Source organism: Mobula hypostoma, chromosome 12, assembly GCF_963921235.1.
Source record: "Mobula hypostoma chromosome 12, sMobHyp1.1, whole genome shotgun sequence".
Classification (NCBI taxonomy): Eukaryota; Metazoa; Chordata; class Chondrichthyes; order Myliobatiformes; family Myliobatidae; genus Mobula; species Mobula hypostoma.
Genome location: NC_086108.1, coordinates 15639287 through 15666461, shown reverse-complemented (window position 1 = coordinate 15666461; position 27175 = coordinate 15639287). Strand labels below are relative to the sequence as shown.

The 27175-nt window shown below is 42.9% G+C and overlaps 1 protein-coding gene across 4 annotated transcripts in view; it reads right to left on the bottom strand.

The window, feature by feature from the left end:
* rabgap1l (RAB GTPase activating protein 1-like) overlaps nucleotides 1-27175 on the bottom strand; it is a 586024-nt gene that overhangs the window by 240588 nt on the left and 318261 nt on the right. For all 4 annotated transcript variants that reach the window (XM_063063651.1, XM_063063652.1, XM_063063655.1 and 1 more), the window contains one exon: nucleotides 14021-14095. In XM_063063651.1, coding sequence (XP_062919721.1) covers nucleotides 14021-14095 — 75 coding nt within the window. The remainder of the gene's footprint in view (nucleotides 1-14020; nucleotides 14096-27175) is intronic.

The window sequence follows — 27175 nt, the reverse complement described above, 5'->3', positions numbered from 1 at the left end:
ATCATCATATGCACAAGTGCAATGAAAAGCTACTTGCAGCAGCATCACAGGGACATAGCATTATTCAAGCAGCATCAGAAGAAAAGGATTTTTATAGGTTGGAACACATGAGAACAAAACAAAATGTCCATTATAGTGCAAAACAATCAAGTGCTTTGGTGAAATGGGACTTCTCTGCCTCCTGCCTGATGGTAACTGCAAGAAGGTGGCATCATCCAGTAGGTGGAAATCTTTGATGATGGATGTTGCCTTCTTGAGGCAGTGCCTCCTGCATGATGATGGTGGGGAGGGAGGTGCACAGAATATTGGGAAGAGTGCACTACTCTCAGCAGCTTCTTATATTCTTACACATTCAAATTGCTGTACCAGACCATGATGAAACCAGTCAGGATATGTTCAACTTTATATCTACGGAATGGGCCTGGTATAACACCTAATCTGCAAGTTGAATCTTCTAGAGGGCTGTAGTTGCTCAGCACTGCCCAGTGTTTGTAGCAGGAAAGCCTCAAGATACCTCTCTTTCAATTAGTTATTATCTAAGTGACTATGCAGCAGTTGCCTAGAGGTCTGTGGATTCTACAGACAGTAGTAACCAGGCACTGTGCCTGGTTCTCCTCTGGGAGACCAGGAGAAGGGGAGTACTTCAGGAGCCTGGCAGGAGATAGGATTGGGGTTATTAGGTGGTCGGCATAAGGTGGAGACTAACTGTTGGGTACTTGGCAGTACAGATACTTTAAGAAATTGCCACTGGCATTTTCATTGGGGGGAACGTGGGGGCAAGCAGATCGGGACAACACCATGAGCCTCCAGTCGAGCTGTTCCCTGACAGCTCCAGCAGTCTTGGTTCAATCTTGATCCACAATGCTGTTGGTGTGGAGTTTACACATTCTCCCTGTGTGAGTTTTGTGTACACCAGTTTTCTTCCCCATCTTAAGGACTGCGGATTGGTAGGTTAACTAGAAACAACATGAGGGGATTGGGAGTCATTAGTTATTGGGTTTAACATGGAAACAAGTTTGTATTGACTGTCAACCACAGATTTGCAGTCAAATTGCACCTGCCAGATTCTACACAAATGACACCATCCAATTAACCCAACAAACCACACATTTCTGGGATGTGAGAGTAAACAGAGCATAAGAGTTGTATTTGGATATATGCTTTGATAATGAACCTTCCAACCTTTGATTTAGGTGAAACACACAGTCATAGGAAGAATGTGAAAATTCCAGGCAGACAGCACTCCAGATCAAGATAGACTGCCAACACAAGCTCATTTTAGAATGTTTCTAATTGACAGATGCCCAACAAGTTAAATGAAGTGTGATATTGAAGAATAAAGGTTCAGCATCCTTTACACAATTATAGAAAATTGGCATTATGCAAAGAAATTGAGTCAGTTGCCAATGGGAATGTGGGGAGAATAAATGGGAGGTTGGCAGCGGCTGAATAAATGGGCTGAAGAGTTAGTGTCAGTGTTGCATCTCCCTTTCACTTTATGACTCTGAGTGAGGTGGAGCTGTCATCTGAAGAATGGTGGGGGCAGGCTGGTTAATGAGGACTAGCAGGACACGTAATTGAAGTGTTCTAACTAGTTTTCCTCAAGTGATCTTCCCTCCACAACTTCTAACCTTGAGATGCCTCAGCCTCACTCAGCCTGCTTCTATCTTCTGCTCAAGATACACAAACAGGACTGTTTCAGCCTGCTCTTGCCCCACTAAACTTATTGCTCCATGAACTAAGGGTCACAAATCTGCAATGTTGAATGATTCTATCTCCATAGATGAGACCCGACCTGATAAATGTTTGCAACATTTTCTATTTTCCCTACTGACTGACCCATATGGGACCTCAATATGGCACCACTGCAAGATAACCTGGAGTACTCAAGAATCCCAGGTCAATATGGCCCAAATTACCCTGCAATTAGCAAAAGGAGAAAGGTGGCATTCCACTTGTCCCAATACAGGAACCAGGAATGACTCCTCCTCTTCTCCTCACATGCCCATTACCTCTCCCTAGTGCCCCTGCATCATCCCTTTTCTCCCATGGTCCACTCTCCTCTCATTTCAGATTCTTTCTTCTTCAGCCCTTTACCTCTTCCACCTATCATCTGCCAGCTTCTTATTTCATACCCTTTCCCCCACCAATCCACCTTCCCCCTCACCTGGCTTCATCTATCACCTCCCAGCTTGTACTCCTTTCCCTGAGCTCAACTTCTTAATCAGGCTTCCTACCCCTTTCTTTTCATTTCTAATGAAGGGTCTTGCCCCGAATATCGAGTGTTTATTTCTCTCCATAGATGCTGCCTGAAATGCTGAGTTCCTCCAGGATTTTGTGTGCTGTAATGGATTTCCAGCATCTGCAGAATCTCTTATAATCAGGAATGGCCGTTCACTCTAGAAAATGAGTAGTTTACTGCCACATTGTCCTGATGAAGGCAACAGTTTGTAACTGAGCTTCTGGATGAACATGAGTTCCCAAGGTAGTCAGAGACTCAGTCTGAAGTGCAGTTATTGATATCACGTAGGAAAGTCAACAGTCAAAATTTCTGCATTCCAAGCTGGAGTTCTGTTGCAGAGTCACTGACCTGAAAGGTTAACTCGATTTCTTACCTACTGAGTATTTCTGTTTTAATTCCTTTACTGCAAGCACCCAGAGAAACAACAAACACATCACCTTCTGACACAGAGTAAGGAGTGCTGGCCACTTATTTGACAGGCTGTCATTTATGGGATGCACACTGGGATCTCCACAGGGTCAGGAAATGTAAAATAAAAGGATTTCTTTCTCATTATAAAAGCACGCTTATGCACAGAGCATCACAGTCATCAAAGTCATGGTGTGAGATAATAAAACTAAATATACGACATTATCGAAGCTGTAAGTTCTCAGGTTCTGATGATTCGGTGAGTGTTCTGTGTAATCCATCTGTCCTTGCAATATGCAATCACAAAAAAAACTTCCTTCTAATGCACTCCCTTAGAGTCAAAGGTGATCCTCCAAGTGTGAGCACATTGGAAATTTAATTACAAGAGGAGAATATACTGTAAATGGCAGGACCCTAAGAAGTATTGATATACAGAAGGATCTTGGGGTGCAAGAATGCATATGGTGCAGCTTGCCTTTAATGAACATAGAGCAATAGAGGACAATGAGAGGGAACTTGATGACGGTGAGGACAATATGAGTGAGGTGGATGTTCTGGAGCATGCTGATATTAAGGGAGAGGAGGTGTTGGAGTTGTTAAAATACATTAGGACAGATAAGTCCACAGGCCCGGCCACGAGGCAAGGGAAGAGATTGCTGAGCCTCTGGCTAGGATCCTTATGTCCTCGTTAGCCACGGGAATGGTACCAGAGGATTAGAGGGAGGCAAATGTTGTTCCCTTGTTCAAAAAAAGGTAGCAGGGATAGTCCGGGTAATTATAGACCAGTGAGCCTTATGTCTGTGGTGGGAAAGCTGTTGGAAAAGATTCTTAGAGATAGGATCTACGGGCATTTAGAGAATCATGGTCTGATCAGGGATAGTCAGCATGGCTTTATGAAGGGCAGATCGTGTCTAACAAGACTGATAGAGTTCTTTGAGGAATTGACCAGGCATATAGATGAGGGTAGTGCAGTGGATGTGATCTACATGGATTTTAGTAAGGCATTTGACAAGGTTCCACACAGTAGGCTTATTCAGAAAGTTAGAAGGCATGGGATCCAGGGAAGTTTGGCCAGGTGGATTCAAAATTGGCTTGCCTGCAGAAGGCAGAGGGTCATGGTGGAGGGAGTACATTCGGATTGGAGGGTTGTGACTAGTGGTGTCCCACAAGGATCGGTTCTGGGACCTCTACTTTTTGTGATTCTTATTAACGACCTGGATGTGGGGGTAGAAGGGTGAGTTGGCAAGTTTGCAGACAACACAAAGGTTGGTGATGTTGTAGATAGTGTAGAGGATTGTCGAAGATTGCAGAGAGACATTGATAGGATGCAGAAGTGGGCTGAGAAGTGGCAGATGGAGTTCAACCCAGAGAAGTGTGAGGTGATACACTTTGGAAAGACAAACTCCAAGGCAGAGTACAAAGTAAATGGCAGGATACTTGGTAGTGTGGAGGAGCAGAGGGATCTGGGGGTATATGTCCACAGATCCCTGAAAGTTGCCTCACAGGTAGATAGGGTAGTTAAGAAAGCTTATGGGGTGTTAGCTTTCATAAGTCGAGGAATAGAGTTTAAGAGTTGCGAGGTAATGATGCAGCTCTTTAAAACTCTAGTTAGGCCAGACTTGCAGTACTGTGTCCAGTTCTGGTCGCCTCACTATAGGAAGGATGTGGAAGCATTGGAAAGGGTACAGAGGAGATTTACCGGGATGCTGCCTGGTTTAGAAAGTATGGATTATGATCAGAGATTAAGGGAGCTCGGGCTTTACTCTTTGGAGAGGAGACATGATATTAAGAGGAATAGATACAGTAGACAGCCAGCGCCTCTTCTTCAGGGCACCACTGCTCAATACAAGAGGACATGGCTTTAAGGTAAGGGGTGGGAAGTTCAAGGGAGATATTAGAGGAAGGCTTTTTACTCAGAGAGTGGTTGGTGCATGGAATGCACTGTCTGAGTCAGTGGTGGAGGCAGATACACTAGTGAAGTTTAAGAGGCTGCTAGACAGGTATATGGAGGAATTTAAGGTGGGGGTTTATATAGGAGGCAGGGTTTGAAGGTCGGCACAATATTGTGGGCTGAAGGGCTTGTACTGTGCAGTACTATTCTATTTCTATTTCTAATACAGCCCCTTCAGCCCACAATGTTGTGCCAACCTTTTATCCTACTCTAAGATCAATCTAACCCTTCCCTTCTACATAGCCCCCCATTTCTCTATCACACATTGCCTATCTATTTTTCTTATATGCCCCAAATGAATCTGCCTCTACCACCATCCCTGGTTCCACACATCTATGACCCTCAAAATAAAAAAAAACTTACCTCTGACATCCCTCTTATATTTTCCTCCAATCACCTTAAAATTAAGCCCACTTGTATTAGCCATTTGCATCCTGGGAAAAGTCTCCGACTATATATTTGATCTATGCTTCTCATCATCTTGTACACCTTTATGAAGTCTTCTCTCATCATCCTTTGCTCCAAAGAGAAATTCCTAGCCCACTTAACCTACTTTCATAAGAAATGCCCTCTATTCCAGGTAGTATCCCGGCAAATTTCCTCTGCACCCTCTCTAAAGCTTCCACATCCTTCTTACAATGAGGCGACCAGAACTGAACACAATATTCCAAGTGTGGTTTAACTAGGGTGTTACAGGGCTACAACATTACTTCATGGCTCTCGAACACTATTCCAGAACTAATGAAGGTCAACACACCACGTCTTCTTAACAACTCTAACAACTTGCGACGCAATTTTGAGGGAACTATAGACATGACCCCCTAGATCCTTCAGTTCCTCTACACTGCCAAGCATCCTGCCATAACCCTGTATACTGCTTTCAAATTCAACCTTCCAAAATGAATTATTTCACATTTTTCTAGGTTGAACTCCATCTGCCACTTCTCTACCCCGTTTTATAACCTGACAGTCTTGCTGCAACCTACAACTACCCTCCAGACTATTCATAACTCCACCAACCTTCATTTCATCTACAGACTTACTAACTCACCCTTCCACTTCCTCATCCAAGTCATTTATAAAAATCACAGAAAGCAGGGGTCCCAGAACAGATCTCTGTGGAACACCACTGGTCACTGACCTCTAGATTTTATCTACTAACACCTTCTCTGATAAAGCCAATTATGAATCCACACAACCAAGTTTCCCTAGATTCCGGGATATCTGATGTTCTGAAGAAGCCTATCATGAGGAACCTTATCAAGCATCTAATTAAAATCTATATACACCATATCTGCTGCTCTTGTTTTCATTAATGTGCTTTGACACCGTCTCAAAGAATTCTTCAAGTTCATGAGCAATATTCCCTCTAATTTTTAGTAGTTAGTGTGGGCAAAAATCTTATGTTGTGCAATTTTTTTTCCTGTGACAAAAGCATGTGCACACTGAATGCACACGTGGTACACTTTATGTAGGTTTACAAAATATTTGACATAAAATTGCACAGAATAACAACAAAATAACATACATATTTAAGTCACTGTTATTTTTTCTCTCTCCTGTCTTTGGCATTTACCCATTCTTTGTAAACTCTGTCTAGACTAATAGAACTTCCATCCAATTGATAGCTTTTGATTCTCATTAACATATCCAAATGACATTCACCTAAACAGTTTCTCAGCTTGTTTTTGAGTTGATTCATTAGTCTAAAACCTCGCTCACAGTCCGCACTAGACGCAAGAAAGATTCCCCCAATGTCCATCAACTGTGCAAGGTCGCAAAACTGTTCATTTTGAAGTACAAATGCCACCGTTTGAGCAGAGTTTGGAATCAATTTGGATTTAATTTTTTCTTGAATGGAAAATTTGAAATCATTAAACTGTCTAACTATTACAGTATTTTCAGCTAGAAAATCATGATATTTTAGACATAAAACATTAACCTGTTCATCGCCAAATGTGGAGTCACAATCTGCAGTTGCGGAGAAATCAAAAGCTGACCATTCTTGTAGCTCAACTTTGATCTCTTCTGGGTTTGATCGTTTTCGTTCTCGCTCATCTGCACTCAACCGTAACATGCGTAGCACTCCTGTAATGGGTAATGACGGGTTCTGTTGCCTGAGCTTTTGCACACCATCCAAAAGCGATTTCCTTGTCAAATGTGCTTCAAAAAGTCAAGTTTCCAAATATCATCCCACTTCTTTCCACTAGCAAATTCTCCAGCAACTTTCGCATCATGACAATACAAACAGATAACTCCAGTTTCCGAACCATACATAAATATTTCTCGTAGCGGAATGTTCATGACCTCATGAGCTTTCGGTGTAGCAGTTTCTACTATTTTGTTAAGCCATTCAACTTTAAACAAATTTGCAGTTCTTTTGCGCTTCATGCCCTTCGCTTCTTTTGAATTCGACATAGTGAATCAATACTTTTTTCAATAAAAACTTAGTAAGCTATCTACAGGACTTGACACAGATCTTTGTAAACTTTACGATATGAACACTGTCCGCCAAACATGGCTGCCGCCGTGATGCAGCTGTACAAACCGGAACAGGAAAGGTGAGGTGACGTAAATTAGTGACGTGCATTGTGGTATTTGAAAAACCGACTAACTAGTTAACAGAAACAGTTAGGTAGAAGATTATTTTCAATAAGTATAATTATTAATTACATTATTTTAGGTAACTAACCTTTTGTGCGTACATTAATTTCCTTTGTGTGCTGGTTGAAAAACGTGTGCGTGTGCACACGCGCACAGCTTAGAGGGAACTATGCTCATGAAGCATGACTTGCTTCTCACAAAGCCATACTGACCATCCCTAATCAGACTATGCTTCTCCAAATGCTCATAAATCCTCACTCTAAGGAAGTTGTCCAATTATTTACCCAACACTGAAGTAAGATTCACTAGTCTATACTTAGGGTTATTCTTACACCTTGTCTTGAACAAAGGAATAACATTTACCACCCTCCATTCATCTGGTACCACTCCTGTGACCAGTGGGGACACAAAGATCATCACCAAAGGTGCAGCAATCTCTTCTCTCGCTTCCTGTAGTACCTGGGGTATATCTCAGCAGGCTCTGAGGACTTGTCAAAGACCCCACCATCTAGGCTATGCTCTCTGCTTGCTGCTGCCATCAGGAAGGAGGTGCAGGAGCCTCAGGTCCCTCACCACCAGGTTCAGGGACAGTTATTACCCCTCAATCATCATGCTCCTAAACTGGAAGGGATAATTTCACTCACCCCAACACTAAACTAATTCCACAACCATTGAACTCACGTTTAAGGACTCTACAACTCATGTTCTATATATTTATTGATTATTTATTTATTATTATTTTAATTTTTTTCCTTCTTTTTGCCTGCAGGTGGTAAGAGTGGGCTTGCTCACCTCTGCCCCTCTGACGCTCAACACAGGTGCCCCTCAGGGCTGTCTATTAAGCCCCCTCTTTTACTCTCTGTCTACACATGACTGTGTCGCCACCCACAGCTCCAATCTGCTAATTAAAATTGCTCACGACACTACACTGATTGGCCTAATCTCAAATAATGATGGGGCAACTTGTAGAGGAGAAGTCATTACCCTGACACAGTGCTGTCAAAAAAACAACCTCTCCTTCAATGTCGCAAAAACAAAGGAGCTGGTTCTAGACAGCAGGAGAAATGGAGACAGGCTAACCCCTATAGACATTAATGGATCTGGGGTTGAGAGGGTGAACAGCTTTAAGTTCCTCAGCATAAACGTCACCGAGGATCTCACGTGTTCTGTACGTACTGGCTATGTGGTGAAAAAGGCACAACAGTGCCTCTTCCACCTCAGAAGGTTGAAGTAGTTTGGAATGGTCCCCCAAATTCTAAGAACTTTCTATTGGGCCATGATTGAGAGCATCCTGACTGGCTGCATCACTGCCTGGTATGGAAACTGTACTTCCCTCAATCGCAGGACTCTGCAGAGAGTGATGCGGACAGCTCAGCGCATCTGTAGATGTGAACTTCCCAGTATTCAGGGCATTTACAAAGACAGGTGTGTAAAAAGGGCCCGAAGGATCATTGGAGACCCGAGTCACCCAACCACAAACTGCTTCAGCTGCTACCATCCAGAAAACAGTACCGTAGCATAATAGCCAGGACCTTCAGGCTCTGGGACGCTTTTTCCACCAGGCCATCAGACTGCTTAATTAATGCTGATGCAACTGTATTTCTATGTCATATCAACTATTCTGTTGTACATAATACTTACTATAAATTACTAAAGATACATATTTAGATGGAGATGTAACGTAAAGATTTTTACTCCTCAGGTATATGTAGGATGTAAGTAATAAAGCCAATTCAATTCAATACTTGGAGTTCGTTGTCTTTTGCACTTCGTTATTTGTCCATTTTTGTTATGTACAGTTTTTAAGACCATAAGACTACAAGCTATAGGAACAGAATTAGATCATTTGGCCCATCGAGTCTGCTCCACCATTTCATCATGGCTGATCCAATCTTCTCAGCACCAACCTCCAGCCTTCTCCCCATATCCCTTCATGCCCTGACCAATGAAGAATCTATCTACCTTAAATATACATAAAGACTTGGCCTCCACAGCTGCCTGTGGCAAAGAATTCCACATATTCGTCACTCTCTGGCTAAAGAAATTCCTCCACATCTCGGTTTTAAAAGGATGTCCCTCTATTCTCAGGACTCTCCCATCATAGGAAACATCCTCTCCACATCCACTCTATTAAGGCCTTTCACCATTCGATAGGTTTCAATTCCGTCACCCCTCATCCTTCTGAATTCGAGTAGACACAGGCCTAGAGCCATCAAACACTTTTCACATGACAAGTCATTCAATCCTGGATTCATTTTTGTGAACATCCTTTGAACCCATTCCAGTTTCAGCATACAACAGGAATTCTGCAGATGCTGGAAATTCAAGCAACACACATAAAAGTTGCTGGTGAACGCAGCAGGCCAGGCAGCATCTCTAGGAGGAGGTACAGTCGACGTTTCAGGCCGAGACCCTTCGTCAGGACTAACTGAAGGAAGAGTTAGTAAGAGATTTGAAAGTGGGAGGGGGAGAGGGAGATCCAAAATGATAGGAGAAGACAGGAGGGGAAGGGATGGAGCCAAGAGCTGGACAGGTGATTGGCAAAGGGGATATGAGAGAATCATGGGACAGGAGATCGGGGAGAAAGACAAGGTGGGGGGGGGGATCCCAGAGGATGGGCAAGGGGTATATTCAGAGGGACAGAGGGAGAAAAAGGAGAGTGAGAGAAAGAATGTGTGTGTAAAAATAAGTCATTCCACGGCCTCCTCTACTGTAAAGATGAAATGTCTATCCACGGCCTCCTCTACTGTAAAGATGAAGCCACACTCAGGTTGGAGGAACAACACCTTATATTCCGTCTGGGTAGCCTCCAACCTGATGGCATGAACATCGACTTCTCTAACTTCCGCTAAGGCCCCACCTCCCCCTCGTACCCCATCTGTTACTTATTTTTATACACACATTCTTTCTCTCACTCTCCTTTTTCTCCCTCTGTCCCTCTGAATATACCCCTTGCCCATTCTCTGGGTCCCCCCCCTTGTCTTTCTCCCAGACCTCCCGTCCCATGATCCTCTCATATCCCTTTTGCCTATCACCTGTCCAGCTCTTGGCTCTATCCCTCCCCCTCCTGTCTTCTCCTATCATTTTGGATCTCCCCCTCCCCCTCCAACTTTCAAATCCCTTGCTCACCCTTCCTTCAGTTAGTCCTGACGAAGGGTCTCGGCCTGAAACGTCGACTGCACCTCTTCCTAGAGATGCTGCCTGGCCTGCTGCGTTCACCAGCAACTTTTATGTATGTTGCTCCAGTTTCAGCATATCTTTTCTACAATAAGAGGCCCAAAAGTGCTCACAGTACTCTAAGTGAAATCTCACCAGTGCTTTATAAAGTCTCAACATTACATCCTTGCTTTTATATTTTAGTTCTCTTGAAATAAATGCCAATATTGCATTTGCCTTCCACACCAGAGACTCAACCTATAAATTAACCTTTAAGGAATCCTGCGCAAGAACTCCCAAATCCTTTTACAACTCAAATTTTTGTATTTTCTCACCATTTTGAAAATAGTCAACCCTTTCATTTCTTCTACCAAAGTGCATGACCATACACTTCCTGACACTGTATTCCATCTGCCATTTCTTTGCCCATTCTCCTAATCTGTCTAAGTTCTTCTGTAGCCTCTCGACTTCTTCAAAACTACCTGCCCCTCCACCTATCCTCATATTGTTTGCAAACTTTGCAGCAAAGCCATCAATTGCATCATCCAAATCATTGACATATAATGTAAAAAGACTCAGACCCAAAACAGACCCCTGTGGAACACCATTAGTCATCAGCAGCCAACAGAAAAGGCTCCTCTTATAAACAAGGGAAAATCTGCACATGCCGGAAATCCAAACAAAACACACAAAATGCTAGAGGAACTTAGCAGGCCAGACAGCATCTATAGGAAAAAGTACAGTCGACATTTCGGGCAGAGACTCTTCCGCAGCACAGGCTCCTTTTATTCCCACTCATCACCTCCTGCCAATCAGCCATTGTTTTATCCATGCTAGAATCTTTCCTGTAATACCAAGGGGCACGTAGCTTGTTAAGCAGCCTCATGCATGCATTTCTAAATGACAATAAATGAGGACTGAGTGTTCTCATAATTAATCTAAAGAAAATGTCAAAGCACCTTGTCAAATGCCTTCTGAAAATCCAAGTACACATCATCAACCAATTCTCCTTTGTCTCTCTTGCTCATTACTTATTCAAAGAATTACAACAGAGTTGTCAGATTTTTCAGTGATTTTATTGTGTCTTTGTACTTACTGTAAATGCCTGGAAGAAAATGAATCTTGGGGTAGAAAATGTTGACATTTGTGCACTTTAATAATATATTTAATTTTTGAACTTCTGTTTTTTTGAAGTACCAGTACCTCATCTTTCTTAACGTTCACCCTGACCTCAAACGCCTGTTTGAGGCCAGGGTATTGAATATAAAGGTTGGAAAGCTAAGTTGCAGCTGCACTTGGAATATTGTGTGCATTTCTGGTCACCCATTACAGGAAGGATGTGGAGGCTTTGGGGAGGGTGCAGGAGAGGATCACCAGGATGTTGGGTGTCAGCTGCTGAGGGGTGACATGTTAGAAATATATGAAATTCTGAGAGGTATAGACAGTGGAAATGTGAAATACTAGAAAGCCCCATTTTAAGGTGAAAGGAAAAAAAGTTTAAAGGAGATTTGTGAGGCCATTTTCTTTTAATGAGAGTTTGGTAGGTACCTGGAGCATTGTGGTCGGGGGAAGTGGTGGAAGCAAGTACAATAGCAATGTTTAAGAGGCATTTAGACAGGTACATCAACAAGCAGGGAACTGAGGAATATAGACCATGTGCAACTTGAATTACTATCATAGGCCACAGACTTGTTACTGTGCTGTACTGGCCTATGTTCTAATTGACTTTGTGGATTTCCAGGTGATTGATGCAGCCAAAATGGGGTCTGCTAACTGTCACAGAAAGGGCAAGAGAAGTCTAATAGCTGGGTATGTTGTGAGGTGATGTGCTCCTTCCACCATTTATCCTGTGCACTCCTGTAACATGGATCTGAGGTTCACAACATCCTTTCTCATACTTTATTAAGGGTTGGGTTCAAGGGTCAGAGACCCCAGTAATCAGTGGGGGCATTGCATTTCTTCAGGACGGCTTTGAAAATGTCCTTGAATCATTTACTCTGAGCACCTGGTAATCTCTTATCACACAGTGCTTAGGATAAAGTTCCTGTTTTGGAAGTCTGGCTTTAGGCATGTCAAAGGAGTGGACTGAATGTAACTAGGGACTCAATGCAGGAGGTACCATCTGGTGGGAGGGGGCCCCCTTTCCTTCTAGGGAACTTGGAAGATTTTGCAGGGATGCTGTTGCTGTTATTTTTCCAGTGGTTTGAAGTGCTTGCTGTATCAGCAGCACTGGGGCTCCACAGGGGACCGTCTTGTCTCCCTTTCTCTTCACCATTTACACCTCATACTTCAACTACTGCACAGAGTCTTGTCATCTTCAGAAGTTTTTGGATGACTCTGCCATAGTTGGATGCATCAGCAAGGGAGATGAGGTTGAGTACAGGGCTACTGTAGGAAACTTTGTCACATGGTGTGAGCAGAATTATCTGCAGCTTAATGTGAAAAAGACTAAGGAGCTGGTGGTAGACCTGAGGAGAGCTAAGGTACCGGTGACTCCTGTTTCCATCCAGGGGGTCAGTGTGGACATGGTGGAGGATTACAAATACCTGGGGATACGAATTGACAATAAACTGGACTGGTCAAAGAACACGGAGGCTGTCTACAAGAACGGTCAGAGCCGTCTCTATTTCCTGAGGAGACTGAGGTCCTTTAACATCGGCCGGACGATGCTGAGGATGTTCTACGAGTATGTGGTGGCCAGTGCTATCGTGTTTGCTGTTGTGTGCTGGGGCAGCAGGCTGAGGGTAGCAGACACCAACAGAATCAACAAACTTATTCGTAAGGCCAGTGATGTTGTGGGGATGAAACTGGACTCTCTCACGGTGGTGTCTGAAAGGAGGATGCTGTCTAAGTTGCATGCCATCTTGGTCAATGTCTCCCATCCACTACATAATGTACTGGGTGGACACAGGAGTACATTCAGCCAGACACTCATTCCTCCAAGATGTAGCACAGAGCGTTATAGGAAGTCATTCCTGCCTGTGGCCATCAAATTTTACAACTCCTCCCTTGGAGGGTCAGACACCCCGTGCGGATAGGCTGGTCCTGGACTTATTTCATAATTTACTGGCATAACTTACATATTACTATTTAACTATTTATGGTTCTATTACTATTTATTATTTATGGTGCAAGTGTAACGAAAACCAATTTCCCCCTGGGATCAATAAAGTATTACTATGACTATGACTATGACTACTACATACTGCTGATCGCAGTAGCAAAGTGGAGGGTGGGGATGACTGCAGTCACTGCAGCAGAATGTTGCACGATCATTTTTATCCTTTCTCCTTCTTACTTGACTTTTTACCCACCAGCCCCACTCCACTATCCCCCGTGCCCGCCCCCACCCCCAACCTGGCTCCAACTGCCTACCTCTTTATATTGTCCATCTCCCTTCTACATACACTCAGACCTGATGCAGGGTTTTGACCAGAGATGTCAACAATCACTTCACACCCACCAATGCTGCCTGGCCTTCCAACAGTTTGTATTTCCATAATCTACAGTCTCCACAAACATAGAAGTCTTGGGTTTACACTTTGCTCTTTATTGTTGCTGGGGTTATTTTCACCAGTACTAGGTGGACAATTCAAACAGGAAGACCCACACACTGTCAATTCTGTCATGAACAACTCAGCAAATGCCAGTTTACTTACGTGCAGCAAGAGAACAGCAGCAAGGAAAGACTGGCCCTGGCAATAACCAATATCTTCATCATGTACAGAGTAAGCCTGTGGAAAAGATAAGAGAGCAGTATAAACCAAGGCAAGCTAGTGAGCAAATTCATTCCAACAAACTTATGTTAAAACAATCTTGCATTTTCAATTTAGAGACTCCTAGCTTTAAAATTAAGGGCAAAATACCAGGCTCTATGTCAATACATAACCCAAACTTGAACTGTAGGGCAGCGCTGTATAAGTGGTACATTGATGGTTTGATGTTCCAGCTGCCATTTTTCGTGTGGGTAATCTGTTAGGTTTTTTGTGCGAAGGAGGAGGTGGGAGGCTCAGATTTGTGGGTTTTGTTTCTTTTTCCTTTTTGTGGGGGGGGGGGTTGATGTCTTTTCTTTCAAGAACTCCCATGGTTTTTCTGTATTTCATGGCTATCTCGAGAAGACAAATATTAGGTTGTATTGTACATGCATACTTTGACAACAATATGAACCTTTGAACCTTTGCAGCTGAAGTGTCAGCTTGCTATTCCACCTGCCCTTTCAGATGAATGGACAAATTCCTAATGCATTATTCAAAAAGATGTGGGAGTTCTCCTTCCAGCCCTAAGTTACATGGAGCACAGAACAAATATGGTCATCCACAGGTCTGTGGAAACCATGATGCCAAGCGAAACTAATTCCATCTGCCTTCAAGTGATTTATATCCCTCCATTCCCTGCTTCTTCATGCATCTGTTTAAATACCTCTTAACTATTGCTCTTCTACCACCCAGATCTTCTATGATAGCACATTCTAGACACATAACTGTCTGTGTAAAAGCTTGCCTCCTAGATCTCCTTTACACTTGCCCCTCTCGTTTTAAAGCTATGAACTCTACTATTTGATATGCCCTGGGAAAAAAAGACTTTTTATCTATCCTGCCTATGTCTCAGAAGTTTATAAACTTCTATCAGGTCACCCTTCATCCTGATACTCCAGAGAAAACATCTATTTGAATTTTGTAAAAGCATCCGTACTCCCAACCATCCAACAGTCAGTCTCCACCCACAGTAACACTGTTTCGTTTAGGTGTATTCATGGGTATTCATGTATGGTTGAATGACAATTAAGCATGAACTTGAACTTCCAGACATCAATCAATTTTATCCATATAATAAAATACCTTATTAATTTCTGTGTGGTCTTGTTGAGCTCAGATTGGATCCCCTGTGTAACTGCATTAACTATACCAAAATTACTTCAGTGATACTGAAATGGTGCCATTTGCAATGACCTTCAAACCTGCCATTAATTCTAAATTCCATTGTCAGAGGCTTGTTTATAGCAGTCTCTTTAAAAAAGTTTATTAAGACATAATTCAAATTTACTGACTTGACGACTAAATTCCTACAAATAGATTGGCAACAAAACTAAATTTTGTTCTACTTGACACATGTATCAATAGGTCTTATAATAAAAGGTCATCCCTTTTGCAGAGCTGTCAAGAACCACTCAGTCTGCCTCCCTTGTGCATATGGAGGAGAGAAGACCGTGCCTCACTAAAAGCTGATTTTGGCTTTATATCGGGGCTGCATTATCACAACATCTTGAGAACTACAGCATCTCCTCATCAATTCACCCATGTCAGCAGGCAAGGCTCATTGTCTTAAGAATCAATAAGCCTATCCCAATCAGTCAGCTCAAGCTGATACTTAGCAAACATTCAATGCACTGACTGATCAAAATGCTCAGGCAACATCTTCAAGAAACAATTTATGCTAAAAAGCCATTCTAAAGTTTTATATATTATTGCTTGTCTCAACTGAAGCAATGAATCTGATGCAGAGCACTTTGCCCTCAGAAAGATTCAAAATTTAAAACCCAATTTCATTTATCATGTGTACAGTAAAATGGGTCATTGATGTTAACAACTAACACACCCAAAGGTGTTCAGGGGGCCACACATTCTGACACCAACACAGCCTGCCCACAGTGCTCAGCATAGAACACAACAAGCAACAAGACAACAGCAAAACAAGCACTATTCCTCCCTCTCACCCACACCCACACACAGTTCTCTAACCCCAAGACAGACCATGTTCTTCGGCCTCCAGCAGATCCAGCTTTGGACTCTGGATATGGACACCCAGAAATTGGGTTTTCAATTACCCCAACAAACTCCCAGAGGTTCACAGGACCAGGTCTCCAGCCAATGGGCCCCAGCTTCTGGATTTCCGATTCAACTCCTAGGTCTCGATCCTTGGCATCGACCACAGGACCTGATGATCACTGAACACCAGGCCTTGAATTCTGTTCTTATTTGTGAATCTGGGGTGGGGGGGGGAATCAAACCTTATTCCTCTTGCTTGCACAGAACTTTGACACTGGAACCTGCCTACAACTCACTGAGCCAGGGGAAGCCACCAGCCTTTGTTAACTGGACATCCGGTCTGGTCCATGGATGTCCCTCATCTGTGTCACTGTCCTTTGAACGTGGAGCGGAGACTCAAGACTTATGACTCTGGCCTATCCTCTGATTCCCCACATCCCTGCCCCTAAAACCCTAACCTAACCTCAAACACCCTCACTTTCCCCAAAACCACCCCCATGAACACAAAAAAAATTTTAAAAATAATTAAAACTGAAGTGTGACCTCAGTGGAGATCATAGATTGGAGAAACTGGGATTGCTCTTTTCAGATTAGAAACAAGAGAAAATCTGCAGATGCTGACAATCTGAGCAACACACACAAAACGCTGGAGGAACTCAGCAGGCCAGGCAACATCTATGGGAAAAAAGTACAGTTGACGTTTTGGAAGATTAGAGATGGTTTTTAAAAATTTAAAGATCAGCTTTATTTTTCACATTAACTTTGAAACCGAAACGTACAGAGAGAGGAGAAGAAAGTTCTTCTCCCAGAAACAGGTGAACATGTGAAATTCTCTGTCATGGAAGGCAGCTGGAAGTCAAGTCATTAAATATATTCAAGGAGAAGTTAATTGTTCTTAGGACTGGAAGGATCAAAGGATGAGGAGGGAAGAGTCTACAGATGCTGGAATCCAGAGATAAAAAATAAAATACTGGTAGAATTCAGTGGGACAGACAACTTCTGTGGAGGGAAAATGCAGTTGGCCTCAGGTCAGGACTCTTCTTCTGGACTGAAAGAGGTGATGGGAAGTGGCAGGGTAAGAGTGGCAAATTATCAGTTCAGGAAGGGTGACAGGGAGATGGAGGAGGGAAGAGTGGAAATATGCACACTATCAAATCTATTCTTAGGGACATACATGGAGATTCTGAGAGCACATTATCCAATCTACTCAGAGGTGTACAGTACAGAACAGGATCTTTGTCCCATTACATCCATAAGATCAAGTATCCATCTATATCACTCCCAGATACCAATCCTTAGTCTGTAGCCTTCTATGTGTTGACAATTCAAATGTTCATCGAGATACTTCTGAAATATCCCTCAGATGGTGCATTCCAGATTTCACAACCATCTTCATATCTCCACTAAACTTCTTAACCCTTATCCTAAACCCTTCCACTACTCTGTTATGGAGAGAAGTTCCTCACTACCCACCCTATCTACTGTATGCCTTCACAATTTTGTATACTTCTATCAGGTCACCGGTCAGCTTACTGTGGTCCAAAGAAAACAATCCTAATCTTTCCAGTCTCTTCTCATAACTAAAAATTCCATCCCAGGCATCATCCTGGTGAACCACCTTTACACTTGCTCCAGTGCAATCAGAAATGTACACAGTATTCCAGCTATGGCTTAACCAAGAACCTCTTCTGTCTCTACATATGGCCGAGTACCTTCATTCCCGATATTGTGCTGACAATTTTCTTCAGCACCCTGTCTGAAACCTTTACAATGGGAGATGACAAACAGATAACTTGATATCTCTGCTGAAGTGTTGTACCAGAACCCATTTACTTTTCAACATTTACATCTAATAATATAGCCAGTGATCCCTTGTTCAATTTAGCAGCATGATTATTTGCAGTGATAGTGAAAACCGTGACAATATGCTCCAGTTTTCCTCCCCCACCCCAAAGACACAGGGTTACTTGGTCATATGGGTGCAATGCGTGGGTGGTGCAGCCTCATTAGGCTGGATGGGTCTGTTACCATAAAAATAAGAAAATTAAAAATTTGTCCTAGCATCATAAAAGCTATCATTGGGCAAGATGTATAGAAGCCTAAAGCCCCACACACACCACGTTTAAGAACAGCTACTTACCATCAACCATTTGTGTTTGAATCAACCAGCAATACGTTAATCACTTACGGTTTAGCAACACTATTACCAGTTTGAGCTCTTTTCAGTAAAATATTTCTTTTTGTTCTAATAGTGTACTTTCTTGGAAAAACTGGGTAGCCCTACGCAACTCCCTTGTCAATCGCTCCCTACGCAACTCCCTTGTCCATTCGTCCCCCCCATCCCTCCCCACTGATCTCCCTCCTGGCACTTATCCGTGTAAGCGGAACAAGTGCTACACATGCCCTTACACTTCTTCCCTTACCACCATTCAGGGCCCCAGACAGTCCTTCCAGGTGAGGCAACACTTCACCTGTGAGTCGGCTGGGGTGATATACTGCGTCCGGTGCTCCCGATGTGGCCTTTTATATATTGGTGAGACCCGACGCAGACTGGGAGACCGCTTTGCTGAACATCTACGCTCTGTCCGCCAGAGAAAGCAGGATCTCCCAGTGGCCACACATTTTAATTCCACATCCCATTCCCATTCTGACATGTCTATCCACGGCCTCCTCTACTGTAAAGATGAAGCCACACTCAGGTTGGAGGAACAACACCTTATATTCCGTCTGGGTAGCCTCCAACCTGATGGCATGAACATCGACTTCTCTAACTTCCGCTAATGCCCCACCTCCCCCTCGTACCCCATCTGTTACTTATTTTTATACACACATTCTTTCTCTCACTCTCCTTTTTCTCCCTCTGTCCCTCTGAATATACTCCTTGCCCATCCTCTGGGTCCCCCCCCCCACCTCCTTGTCTTTCTTCCCAGACCTCCTGTCCCATGATCCTCTCGTATCCCTTTTGCCTATCACCTGTCCAGCTCTTGGCTCCATCCCTCCCCCTCCTGTCTTCTCCTATCATTTTGGATCTCCCCCTCCCCCTCCAACTTTCAAATCCCTTACTCACTCTTCCTTCAGTTAGTCCTGACGAAGGGTCTCGGCCTGAAACGTCGACTGTACCTCTTCCTAGAGATGCTGCCTGGCCTGCTGCGTTCACCAGCAACTTTTATGTGTGTTGCTAGAATTTACTTTTAATTTATGTTTCCTTTGTGAATGCAATGTTATGTATTGTACCTGTGAAGCTGCTGCAAGTAAATTTTTAATTGCACCTGTACATACAGTATATGTACAATAAGAAACATACAGTACACTGTATATAAAATTAAGTTAGGAGAGCAAAAACTACGGTGAGATAGTGCTCATGGGTTCATTGTCCATTCAGAAATCTGATTGTAGAGGGAAAGAAGTTGTTCCTAAACATTGAGTGTGTGTCTTCAGACTCCTCTACCTCCTCCTTGATGGTGGCAATGAGAAGAAACCATGTCTAGGTGATGGGAGTCCTTTAATGATGGATGCTGCCTGCTTGAGGCTTTGCCTTTGAAGGCGCCCTGGATGCTGGAGAGGATAGCATCCATGATGTAGCTGGCTGTGTTTATGACTTGCAGCAGCTTTTTTCCGATCCTGTGCAGTAGCTCCTTCATACCAGATGGTGATGTAACCAGTTAGAATACTTTTCACAGTATACCTGTAGAAATTACCGAGAGTTTTTGGAAACATACCAAGTCTCCACAAACTCCTAATGAATTATAGCCGCTGTCGTGCTTTCTTTTTAATTGTATCAATATGTTGGATCCAGGATAGATATTCAAGAGATGTTGACTCCCAGGAGCATGAAATGCTCACCCTTTCCACTGCTGACCCCTCAGTGAGGATTGGTGTGTCTTCCCTCGATTTCCCCTCCCTGAAGTCCATAATCAATTCCTTGGTCTTACTGACAATGAGTGTAAGGTTGTTGTTGTGACACCACACGACCAGCTGATCTATCTCACTCCTATATGTCTGCTTGTCACCATCTGAAGTTCTGCCTACAATAGTTATGTCAACACATTTGTAGGTGGCATTTGAGCTGTACTTAACCACACTCTCGTGCGTGTAGAGAGTAGAACAGTGGGCTAAGCACACATCCATGAGATGTGATAGTGTTGACTGTCAGTGAGTAAGAGATGTTATTTCTGATCCACACTGACTGTGGTCAACCATTGAGGAAATCAAGGATCCAGTTGCAGAGGGAGGTACAGAAGCCCAGGCTTTGGAGCTTTAACATCAGTACTGAGCATAGATTATGGTGCTAATTGCTGAACTGTAATCAATAAACAGTAGTCTGACACAGGGGTTGCTATTGTCCAGGTGATCCAAGGCCGAGTAGAGAGCCAGTGAGATTGTATCTGTTGAAGAGCTATTGTGGCGACTGGAAAACTGCAGTGGGTCCAGGTCCTTGTTTAGACAGGAGTTGATTCTGCCCATGATGAACCTCTCAAAACACTTCATCATTGTAGATGTGAGTTCAACTGGGTGATAGTCGTTGAGGCAGCTCACCCTGCTCTTCTTGGCACAGGTATGATTATCACCCTTTTGAAGTAGGTGGGAACTTCTAACCGCAGCAGTGAGAGATTGAATATGTCCTTGAACACTCTTTCCAGTTGGTTAGTACAGATTTTCATGCCCTATCAGGAACACCATCAGGGCTTGACACCTTGTGAGGGTTCACCCTCTTGAAAGATGTTCTGACGTTGGCATCCAAAACAGAGGTCACAGGGTCACCAGATGCTGCAGGGATTTGCACAGGTGTAGTTCGATTCTCCCTTTCAAAGTGTGCATAAGAAGCTTGGAATTATTTTCTCACTCTGAATATAGCCTTCCATAGATCGTACCCGGACTTCTTGTATAGTTCTGGATCCCTGGTCTTGAATGTCAAAGATCTAGCCTTCAGCATTGCATGGATCTCCTGGTTTATCAAAGCCTTTTGGTTTGGGTATATCCAGTATGTCTTCAAAGGAACACATTCATCCATATGTGTCTTCATGAAATTGGTGACAACTGTGGCATATTTATTCAAATTCAAAATGAGTTCCTGAATATTGTCCACCGACTGAAAACAGTCCTGTAAGCACTCCTCTGCCTCCCTTGTCCATAGTTTCTTGGTCCTTACCACTGATACTATGGTCTTTAGTCTCTGCTTAAACTTAGGGAATAGAAGTACAGCCAGGTGATTGGACTTTCCAAAGTGTGGGCGTGGATTGGAACAGTAAACGTTCTTGATGATGGTATAACACTGGCCAAGTGTGTTGCCTCCTTTGGTTCTACAGGTGATACGTTGGTGGTAGTTGTTCAAAGATTTCTTCAAGCTGGACTGTTTGAAATCCCCCGTAATGATAAGGAAAGCATTTTGTGATTGCTGATTACAGTGCTCAGCTTCTCCAGAGCCTGTCTGACATTGGCCTGAGGTGGAATGTGCACCATGACCAGCATAACGGCAGAAACTCCCTCAGAAGATAAAATGGATGAGATTTGACTGTTAGATGCAGCAGTTCAGATGAGCAGGACTGAGACAGAAACACCATGAATAATTAATCATATAGCGTACTCTACCTACAGCAGCGTAACAGGTAGTAACTACAAACTACACACCACCTCCTCTACATTTAAAATATTGAGCTGTCCTGTCTTTGAGGAGAATGGTGAAGTCATTGGGCTGCAGCACTGCATTAGTGAGCAACGTTTCCATAAAGCGAAGTATTTGGTGGTCCCTGATGTCCCCCTGGTACCTCAATATTGCTCTTGGGCCTTCAATTTTATTTTCAAGAGACAGTACATTTGCCAGCAGGATAGTCATAAGAAGAGGGTCTAAAACCTTTGCGTTTCAATCGTACCTGCAGACTGGCTCGGCATCTGTGCTTTGTTTTCTTAAAGGGAAACTGCACTTGCAATCTGAGTCTGTCGATTTTGAAGATCAAAAGATTTTTTAAATGTCTTAAAACAATGTTGCTTACTGAAGTACCTATTGCTGTGTCTGTGAATTTCAGCTGTAATAGGCCTAAATGGGAATATTTAATGAGTCCCATCACAGCTACACACAAAATATCGCGACTTATGGGCACCAACTTGAGATGAGATAAGAGGAGAGAAAAACAATGCTGGAATTGCATGAAGCAGGCACTGCAGTTACTGGAGATCAACAGAAAAAAGTGGAAATACTCAGGTCATGCAGATTTCCAATATCTGAAATTCCCCACCATTACCACCTCTACAGTTGAACAAGACTGGAAGTCTGATCCAAAGCCTCCGATAGCCCTCGACAATCCGGCATACACCTCACCCATATTAGGTGAGTTTTCTACTTTAAATATCTTTTCTTATGCATTTGTATCTGGTGCAGTGTCATACCTGCCACTTCCTTTACTGTAATAATGGCAGGATCCTCCAGTGGAAACAGATGCAAAGTGCATACTCAGTAACTCAGCCATATTCTCATGTTGTGCAAGATCACCTTCTTAGTCTCTCAAACCAACTTTACCCATTGTGTATAGATTTTGGGGTTCCATGATGTCTTGGTTACTCATCTATTCTTGTGCTCTACCTTTGCCCCTTTGTTATTTTTGTTTTTGTTTAGAGATACAGAGCAGAACGACCCATCTGACCCAACAAGCTGCACTGCACAGCAACCCATCTACATAACCCTCACCTAATCACAGGACAATTTACGATGATCAATTAAGATGTCACCAGAGGGCGGTTTCTTTGAGCTCCTCTGCGAGGGAGAGAGAGAGCCTGTGGCATGTCAAATGGTTGGGTAAACGATTAAATTTTTGTTGGACTGCAGATCATGGTCTCTGTGTGGAGGCTTGGCTATTGCTTGCTTGGTGAGTGGTGGGTGCTGATACTTCCTACTGAAATAAATGGGAGAGGTTTGATGCTTTGCTGCTGCTGCTTGGGTGTGTAGGGGGGAAGAGTGGGCTTTGGGGTTTTAACATTTTACTGTCATTCATTCTTTGGGGTTCTCTTCTGTTTGCGTGAATGTCTAAGAGCAAAAATTTCATGTCGTATAGCTGATATTAAAATGGAACCATTGAACCTACTAACCAGTAGGTCTTTCAACTGTGGGAAGAAACTGGAGCACCCAGAGGAAACCTGAGTAAAGGAAACCCACATGTTCATGGGGAGGACATACAACCTCCTTACAGATGGCACCAGAATTGAACTCCAAACTCCAAATGCCCTGAGCTGTAATAGCATTGTACTAACCACAACACCATCGTGTACTTTAGTTGATCGAACTAGACTTTACCTATGGTTTTAACACTTTGCTTGGTTGTGACTGTGTTTAGTGCTAAGCCAGATCTATCTTTCAATGCTCTGTCTTTCTCACACATAGATATGTAAACTTTAAAACTAAACCATTTCGTTTTTGAAGGCCTCCATTTCTACTTAATGTCATATCTGCTTACATTTGATTCCAATCTTTCAAGGCCTGATCCCTATGCAACTCACTGAAAGCTTCCCTTGTATTTTATGCTTGGTTATATCTTGCCTTGTTATTAACCAGTTTAAACTTGATGATGTGATGACCATTTCCAAACTGTTGCCCTCTTTATTCTCAGAACAACATCAAACACAAACATGAGTGACTGCAGATGCTAAAAACTGGAACAAAACTCAGTGGCTGAACGACATCTGTGCAAGCAAAGAAATGGCTGATTTTTTTGGGATTGAGACTGCAGAGGAGAGATAGCCAGTATATGAAATTGCGAGGGAAGTGTGATATTGGTAGAATCAGATTAGGGGGGAGAGGAGGATGATGGGCAAATGGAACTAGATGGGGGGGGGAGGAGTGTTGAGAAAGAGGCTGCTGGTAGGTGAAAAATGGAGCCAGATAAGAGAGGAATGCTGGCCAGGTGGCAGTAAGTTGGGGAGGGGAAAAGAAAGGCGAACCAAGAGAGAACCCTGGGTGATGGGCAGATTGAACCAATTGAGAGAGGGTGATGTCAAGGTAATGAGAGGGGAAAAGGATAGAAATTTGAACAAAAGGACAGAGACCCTGGGTGGACTCGTGGAAGTGGGTGACTGAAATCCTGAAAGATTTCGCACAACTTCCTTCCTATTGGACTTGGATACGCAGTGATCAGGAATGTTCTTTAATATACTTTTCAAGAATTTCACCCTCCTTTTGCCACCGTGACTATGCCAGCCTATATTGAGATAACTGAAGTCCCTCAGTTCATGTTCTTCAATGAAAGATGGTTTTGGCATTTGCTTCTCCAACATAAGGTTGTGATGAGATTATTAAAGAACCAAGTGAGAAAAATGTGGAGATGGTGAGTGGCAATATCAACAAAGCCCTTTAGTCTCTGTTGATTGAGGACTTTCTTAACCTTCTCTTCAACTACTGTCAAATTCTTCAACTCAGTCAGACAGAAAGGCACAAAATGCACATCCTTAGAAACTGCTCAAATGTACCAAAAACAATAAGATGATAAACACAACAGTTAGAAAAAATAATCTGCAAACTATGTGAAAATCTCTAATACCAGAAAAAATGTCAGTTGCTACTGGTTAAGATAACTAGGATGGAGGCTCCTATCTAATGGCTTGGAATAGTGTGAGCATTTCCGGTCACCACACCACACCACACATCAGAAAGTCTATGCAAGTTACTACAGTGCATTTTGTAAACGGTTAACAACGTACTGTAGTCACAATGTACCAACAGTGAAAGGAATGAATGCTCTTGTCTAGGTGGTTGAAAGGGGGCCAGTCAAAACAGATCTGATAGGAACCTGAGGGGCATTTTACTCCCCAGCAGTGGTCAGTATATGGAACTACTGCCAGAGTGAGTAGTTGAGGCAGGTACATTAAAACAAAACATTTAAAAGCTACTTGGACAGGCACATGGATAGCAAAGGGTTAAATGTGGACTGGCTTGATGGGAACTTGGTTGACAGAATCAGAATCAGAAGCAGGATTTTATTACTGACACACCACTTGGTAGCACTGTTGATAATATCTTCAAATTTCTTTGCTGTTGATTGTGAGGAGACAATGAGTGGAAGGTAGCTGGATTTTTCCCGGTTTTGTGAACAGGATATAGTAGTAATTTTCCTCATAATCAGATAGATGCTAGAGAACTACTAAAATAGTTTGGCTAGAGGCATACATTGCTCAGTGCACAACTATTAAGTCAGGTAGCCTTTGGTTATGAGTGTTCTTAGCCCCGTCTTCATATCATAAAGTGAAATGAATTGGCCACTGAAATGATGGAATTTCAGGAGGAAATCAGGATGGATCATCAACTCAAAATTCCTGGCTGGACATACTTCCTTCGTTATCAGCACTCAGGTGTTGGGAGAAACAATCACTCAGATTGGGAATGCTTTTGCAGGCATCCACTCTGTAAACTACCACCTGGATAAACAAGAGGCGGAGATTTCATTGTTCACAGATTTCTTTTGGATAACACCTGTTAACTTGGAACTAGTTTTTTGCATACTGTCATTCTCACAATGAATGGTACTTCTCTGTAAAAAAAATTCATCTGCCATGTGTCCCCCACCTGAACAGAAGAGGGACTAAAATCCTATCAGGAAGGTTTATTAATGCTGTATGGTGGAGTTTAAACTAGAGTTGCAGGGTGATGGGAACCAAGGTGTCAGAACAGATGCTGGAGAGGTTGTAGAGACAGAAGTTGGTAAGACCTCAGACAAAGTCAGGAACAAAAGGTTGAGCATGGGGTGACTAGTGTCCTGAACTGCATATATTTCAACGCAAGAACATTCATAGGAAAGGCAGATGAGCTCAGGGCGTGGTTGATGTTGTAGCCATTAGTGAGACTTGGTTGCAGGAGAGGCAGAACTCGCAGCTCAATATTCCAGGGTTCCGTTGTTTTAGACGTGACAGAGTGGGAATGATTAGAGGAGGAAAGCTGGCATTACTAGTCAGGGAAAATGTCACATTAGTGCTCCATCAGGACAGACTGGAGAACTCGACCAGTGAGGTGTTATGGGTGGAACTGAGAAATAAAAAAGATATGCCCATGTTAATGGGGCTATAATACAGACCACCCAACAGTCTTAAGGATTTAGAGGAACTAATTTGTAAAGAGATCACAGACTGTTATAAGAAACATAAGGTCATTATATCAGGTGATTTTAACTTTCCACATATTGACTGGGAAAAAGAACTAAATGGGGTAAAGTTTTTCAAATATATTCAGGGAAGTTTCCTTCATCAGTACGTAGGAGTCCCAATGAGAGAGTGTACAATTCTCAATCTGCTATTAGGGAAGAAGGTTTCAGAAGTGTGTGTCAGGAAATATTTTGCATCCAGTGACCACAATGCCATTAGTTTCAAAGTAAATATGCAAAAAGATAGGTCTAGTGTATGGACTGAAATTCTAAATTGGAGAAAGACCGATTTGATGGTATCAGGAATGATCTGGTAAGTGTGGGTTGGGACTGGCTGTTTTCTGGCAAAGGTACTTGGCAAGTGGAAGGCCTTCAGAAACTAAATTTTGAGAGTAAAAAACTTGTATGTGCCTGTCAGAATAAAAGGTAAAGATAACAAGTATAGTGAACCTTGGTTTTCAAGAAATATTGAGGCCCTGGTTCAGAGAAAAAAGGAGTTGCATAGAAGGTAAGTGGCAAGTACGAACAATTGAGGTGCTTAAGGAATATAAAAATGCAGGAGTACACTCAAGAAAGAAATCAAGAAGGTTAAAAGAAGGTATGAAGTAAGCAGACAAGGTGAAGGAGAATCCAAAGGGATTCTACAGATCTGTTCTGAGTAAAAGGATTGCAAGGGACAAAATCGGTCCTTTGGAAGATCAGAATGGCAATCAAAGTGTGGAGCCAAAACAGATGGGGAGTTCTTAAATGCATCTTTGCATCTGTACTTGCATGGGAGACAGATACAGAGTCTATAGCAGTGAGGCAAAGTGGCATCAATTTATGGAACCTGTCCAGATTACAGAGGAGGTATTTGCTACCCTGAGGCAAATCAGGATGGATAAATCCCCAGGGCCTATCAAGGTGTTCCCTCAGACCCTACAGAAGGCAA